The sequence below is a fragment of the Schistocerca piceifrons genome, chromosome X, assembly GCF_021461385.2.
Source record: "Schistocerca piceifrons isolate TAMUIC-IGC-003096 chromosome X, iqSchPice1.1, whole genome shotgun sequence".
NCBI lineage: Eukaryota > Metazoa > Arthropoda > Insecta > Orthoptera > Acrididae > Schistocerca > Schistocerca piceifrons.
This window is the reverse complement of record NC_060149.1, coordinates 232,332,203-232,338,202: the sequence shown is the minus strand read 5'-3', so window position 1 is coordinate 232,338,202 and position 6,000 is coordinate 232,332,203. Positions and strand designations below refer to the sequence as shown.

The 6,000-nt window shown below is 35.1% G+C and overlaps 1 protein-coding gene across 1 annotated transcript in view; it reads right to left on the bottom strand.

The window, feature by feature from the left end:
• Positions 1–2,610: 2,610 nt before the first annotated feature.
• LOC124722616 overlaps positions 2,611–6,000 on the bottom strand; it is a 31,674-nt gene continuing 28,284 nt past the window's right edge. The window contains exons 2-3 of the mRNA XM_047247752.1: positions 5,189–5,427; positions 2,611–2,749 (exon numbers count right to left, since the gene is read on the bottom strand). Coding sequence (XP_047103708.1) covers positions 2,744–2,749; positions 5,189–5,427 — 245 coding nt within the window. The 3' untranslated portion in view covers positions 2,611–2,743. The remainder of the gene's footprint in view (positions 2,750–5,188; positions 5,428–6,000) is intronic.

Below are 6,000 nucleotides of genomic sequence, written 5' to 3'. Positions count from 1 at the left end.
TGTCCAGTTCCCGTATGTAAGTAGACAAAATAATTTCACTGATATCATTTTATTTAGTGGAGCTATTTTCTGTTTTGTGAATACTTATTTGCAGTTAAGTGAGCTTTTATGTAAAATAAATCCGTATTATCAGTGGCTGAGAAGTGATTAATTTGTAAATGTGATGTTGTCAGTGACATATGTAGTTTTGGTGGAAAAGGGATTGGATTGGTAAATGTGGCATCTTGCTACTGTCTGCCATTGGTTAGCATATTCTAAAGTCGTGCAACTGTGTTGTAGTCACTTGCTGGTGAATTAATGACTGACCAGCAAGTTAGTGTAGTTCCCTCAACTTTAATTGTGTTACTAGTATTGCTAGCACTTGTAAAAGCAAGATGGCCACCTGTGTAGAAGTGCCTCATTGTAACTCCAAAAAAAGTTATAGTTATGTGCTAAGAAAGAGAGTCTGTGATAATTGTATGTCTGAAATATCATTGCTAAATGGACGAATTTCAAGCTTACAATTCATAGTCAATGCATTAAGAAGAGATATCAATTCACTCAAGAAAGAAAATCAGGAGCTAAGATCGAAGCAAAATGCTAGTGAAGTGATGCAAGACAGTGATTCACTCAAGAAAGAAAATCGGGACCTAAGAACGAAGCAAAACGCTAGTGAAGTGATGCAAGACAGTGAAACAACGTCCGAGTGGATAAAAGTGTCGCTCTAAGGTAATCCCTTATCCACTACAAGAATAACAAACTCCATAAAATCTGTCACATTTTGGGATATAAACAAATACAACATTTTGCAACAAAGTGAAAATACAAATAAAAAAAAAAAAAAAAACCGATGTGTGTGACAAAGAAGAAAGAATCAAAAGTCGATGTCTTTGGAGACAGTCACGCCAAAGGAATTTCTCAAGAACTACAAGTAAATAGTAAATCAATGACAGTCACAGGCATGGTTAAACCAGGTGCTGGTTTCAAAGAAGTGACAAAAAACATCGTAAAATATAACTATGACAAGCAGGACAGTGTTGTAATTTGCGCTGGAGCTAAAGACATTTATGAAAACAATGCTATGAAAATGTATAAGCAGCTCTTGAGCGTTTTGCTAGTACTATCAAATAAAAACATTTTACTGGTGAACTTTACCCACAGGCATGATTTACCTGAATGGTCATGTGTGAATAAGGAAATTCACAGAATTAATGCAAAACTTAAAAGTAGTTGTAGGCTATTCAGTAATGTGAAATTAATTGACTCAAGCACACTTGCTAGAGAATGTTTTACAAAACATGGGCTTCACCTTAACAGAAATGGGAAGGCCAGGTTAGGACACTTAATAAGGGAAGCAATTAAATGCAATTCCAAAGTGACAGCCACTGAACTGGGATGGTATAAATCTCCAGTAGTAGAAACACCAGCACAAACAGCAGCAGCACACAAATGGACCATCCAAAAAACAGTAGCAGCAGAGGAACCTACTACTGAACGAACACTGGCAGCAGCAGCAGCAGCAGCAGCAGCAGAACTAACATCAGAAGCAATAGTTACAGCATCAAAAACCAACCAACTAGAATCATTAGCAGTCACAGCAACATCAGGAGCAGTAGTTCCAACATCAATAACCAAGCAACCAGAATCACTGGCATTTGCTGCAACAGCACACAGCAGCAGTAATAGGAGCAGTCATCACACCAGAAGAAGGCAGCTACCCTTGAGAAGCCAGGATTTTTGCTGGGGCAAAACAGTGAACAACAGTACATAACAGGGAAACAGGTAAATGTTTGCAAGAGAGGAATCTACAACAAGGTATGAAATCTTGTAACGGTGTAAGAGAAAATGCATCAACAGAGTGTAAAGTCACAGGTCAGTCGGATTGTTCACATCAGCTAAGAATTATGAGTCTGAACATTCAGTGTCTTAAAAACAAGTAGCTTGAACTTGAGGTAGCAGCAAATAGTGACCATATTGATTGTTTATGTGTTATGGAACATTGGTGCAGGGACAGTGAACTAAACAGCTTAAACTTAAGCCAATATAAATTTGCTAGTCAGTACTGTAGGCAAAATGCCAAAGGTGGTGGTGTATGCATTTATCTAAATCACAAGCTTAAATTTAAGATACGAGGCTAAACCATTAATCATAGAAAAGGATTTTGAAGCAGTAGCCATTCAGTTATATAGTTTAAAGAAGAAAATAATTGTTGTAGCAATTTACAGATCACCATCTGGAGATACTGAAGTCTTTCTTAAGAATTTGGAAGAAATGCTCAACATTTTCTCAAATGAGAACTCTACCATAATTCTTTGTGGTGACTTTAATATTAATCTATTGTTCCAGAGTTCAGTAAAAAACAAGTTTTTGGACATACTAAAAAGGTTCAACATGTTCCCCCACATATCAGCAACAAATTCCAGTGAAAGCCTAATAGATAACATCTTCTCAAATGTGGTCACACATGAAGTTGCAGTTACAAATGTGAATATAAGATTATCAGATCATAATGCACTAATCTTTAATCTCAGTGCAACTCCCAAGGAGGAGGAAAATAAAAAGGAGTACAAACGGTTTTTCTCTACTGAAAATTGTAATCAGTTCAAAAATAATTTAAACAATGCAGTTTGGTCAGAGGTCTTGGCACAAACAAACACAAATGATGCTTACAATACATTTGATTCCACTTTTATGACATACTTTGAAATGTGTTTCCCAAAAAAGCTTTTGAGTTATTGATCATCTGGATCCAAAGAGACCTGGATTACACCTGGAATTAAAAAGTCAAGTGAAACCATGAAATTACTAAGTTTAAAGTTAAAAACATGTCATGATCAGCAGTTTGTTGAGTATGTGAGGACATACAAAAAGACTTACTGCAAAGTAATAACAAAAGCAAGATTATTAAGTGATGATTGATTAATAAGGCAGGCTAGTAACAAGTCCAGAATGATGTGGAAAATGGTAAAAAAAGAAACTGGGGGTCAAACTAAAGAACAGGAAATCAATCTTAAAAATAATGAAAATATCCCCATAGAAAAAGATGCCATGGCAAACTATGTAAACAATTATTTTGTAAATATTCCCCTTACTTTAAGTAGTAAATTTAAGCAACAACCAACAGTGACGACTCCAGTGGTAAATACCAGCATGATGGCAATCCCAACAGATGAGCATGAAGTTCTAAAAGTCATTAAATGCTTGAAATCCAAAATATTCTCTGAGTTGGATGATGTACTTGTATCAATAATTAAGAAAATTGCTCCATGTGTTGTCAAACCTATTGTGCACATAGCAAACTTGTTCCTTAGTGAACGGATATTTCCGGATAAACTTAAAATCTCTAAAGTGATACCTCTATACAAAAATGGTGACAGAAATAAAACAGAAAATTACCGACCCATATCTCTCCTCCCAGCCTTCTCCAAAATACTCGAGGAAATAATGAAAATCAGGGTTACAAAATATCAAGAAAAACATAAACTAATAAATAACAGTCAACATGGTTTTCGAGCAGGGCACAGTACAGAAACAGCCATATTGGACTACACAACAGAAATAGTAAGAAATTTGGAGTCAAATAAACAGGTTATTGGAATTAATCTAGATTTATCCAAAGCCTTCGATACTGTGAACCATGCAATATTACTAGGGAAACTTGAAGCAATAGGCATCAGGGGTACTGTTAAAAAATAGTTTGAATCTTATCTGCAAAACAGGTCACAAGTTGTTGAGCTGAGGTCATCCAACAATCTTCACAATTTTAAACTCATATCTGAACCAAAACAAATTGAAATAGGTGTTCCACAGGGCAGCATTCTGGGCCCATTGTTATTTCTAATTTATATCAATGATATACAGGCTCCAGACAGCTCAGCCAAAATTCTACAATTTGCAAATGACACGAGTATCATAATTAGTGATATAAAAGAATCATTGTGTACTACAGCAGAAAAAATGCTCTCATTCATACAGTCATGGTTTTATTCAAATAAGCTGACATTAAATACAAAGAAAACAAACTTTATACAGTATGGAAGCAAGTGTCAAGGGTAAAATATGTGCCTTATGCTGGATAGCAAACAAATAGAAAAAGTGTGCACCACAAAGTTTCTGGGAATGTGAATTGACCAAGATTTAAACTGCAATGAACACAGTGCATATCTTACTCAGAAACGTAGCTCAGCATGTTTTGCCTTAAGAATAATATCCAAGGTATGTAGCAAGGAATGTATTAGAGTGGTGTACTTTAGTTATTTCCAATCAGTTGCAAGCTATGGCATAAGTTTTTGGGATAAAACCAGGTCAAGATTAAATGACATTTTTATTATGCAAAAAAGAGCTATTCGTATCATGACACATAGCCCACCACAAACCCACTGTAGACCCTTATTCAGAAAACTAAAGATACTGACAATACCATCGATATATATTTTTAAATGCCTGGGAATGATCAGTAAAAATAACTGCGATCTCCAAACCAACTCAAGCTACCATGATCACAATACAAGGCATTGTAAAGACTTCCACATTCCCTATGTAGCAAGAACTAGAAGTCAGAAACACGTTAGCCACTTAGGAATAAAGCTTTTAAATGCACTTCCATCTCAAATTAAAGAATTGAAAGGCAAAAATAATTTCAAGTGTGAAGTAAAAAAATACTTGATGGAAAAATGCTACTGCAGTGTAAATGAATACCTGTCTCAGACTGTGGATTGTAACCTGTACTTATTTTTTTAAAAAAAATTAAACTAATTTAATTATGTTTTCAGCTTTGTAATTATGGTATTTATGAAAAATCTGTTAAATATCCGTAATACGTTTTGTGTATGAGGCGTAGTTCATGATCTATAATTGTTTATCATGAGCACGTACTTTTGGTTTTGTGTAATAAGTTCTTGTACACTACTTATGTACTATGTGTATGTAATTTGTTTTGCTGTTTGTATATGTTTGCCCATTTATTATGTGTATGTGTTGTTATGTGTTACGTGTAATCGAATGACAAATCCTATACCACATGTGTGATCTATTGGATGCTAAATAAATAAATAAATAAAATAGAGTGGACTGCACTGAGTGGAGCCACATACTGCACATCCACAGTATATCTTGCAGGGTGGGTGTGAATCTCTCTGATAGAAAATGATATGTTCAAATCTTGAACAATAATCTGCCGTAATGCATTGCTTGACTTGTGTTGAAATACCTGAAGTTCCACAACAGCTAGGTGACCTACTTCTTTTACAGGAGCCAGTTCAAGCCTATGAGCTTCATCAGATGCTGGAAAACCTGGGGCTGAGGTGATGCATTTGATACTGCTCATGCTCTGAAAAGTATTCCAGCCATTGATAGCAGAGAGAGCAAAATCAACATTGTCAATACATGTTGCCAGCATTTTACAGTTGGCACAAGCTCTTTGATGTGGCACACAGTTGACAGCTACAGCTGTGGAGCATTTTTACAAAATAGCATATTATTAGGGCCCAGATTTTAATTACCTAGAAAACAGTGAAATATGCAAGCATTTATGACCTAAAACTTACATAAATATGACCTTAAAAAATAAAATATGACTTAATAGAAGTTTATTCAAAGCATTCTTGTTTGTTTATTTAATTTTTTTATTCACCATAAAGTAATCCAAAATTCACTTCTCAAAATATTGTAAGTATAGTTCTTTCTTTCTGTAGGGTTTGTGGCTAATTTGCACCTGCTTTTTGAATGTCTGAATGTTTTATTTTCTAAACACAAAGTACAGTGAAATGATCATCTATCAAAACAGTAAAACAATGTTATTATTTCTACATAGTATTTAAAGCATTTCACATTATTTAATACTGTATGTCAATCTTCAGTATCTGCAAAGTTGCACTGGATCACAAAGTGCATTTTCAGGTTTTCCATTGTCAGATCTACGGTTGTCGCTGAGGATAGTTTTGTACCTGGAAAAGCTCCTCTCCACTTCACAAGATGTCACTGGAGCATATTTGAAGGCAGCCAGGTCACTGGAGTTCAGCT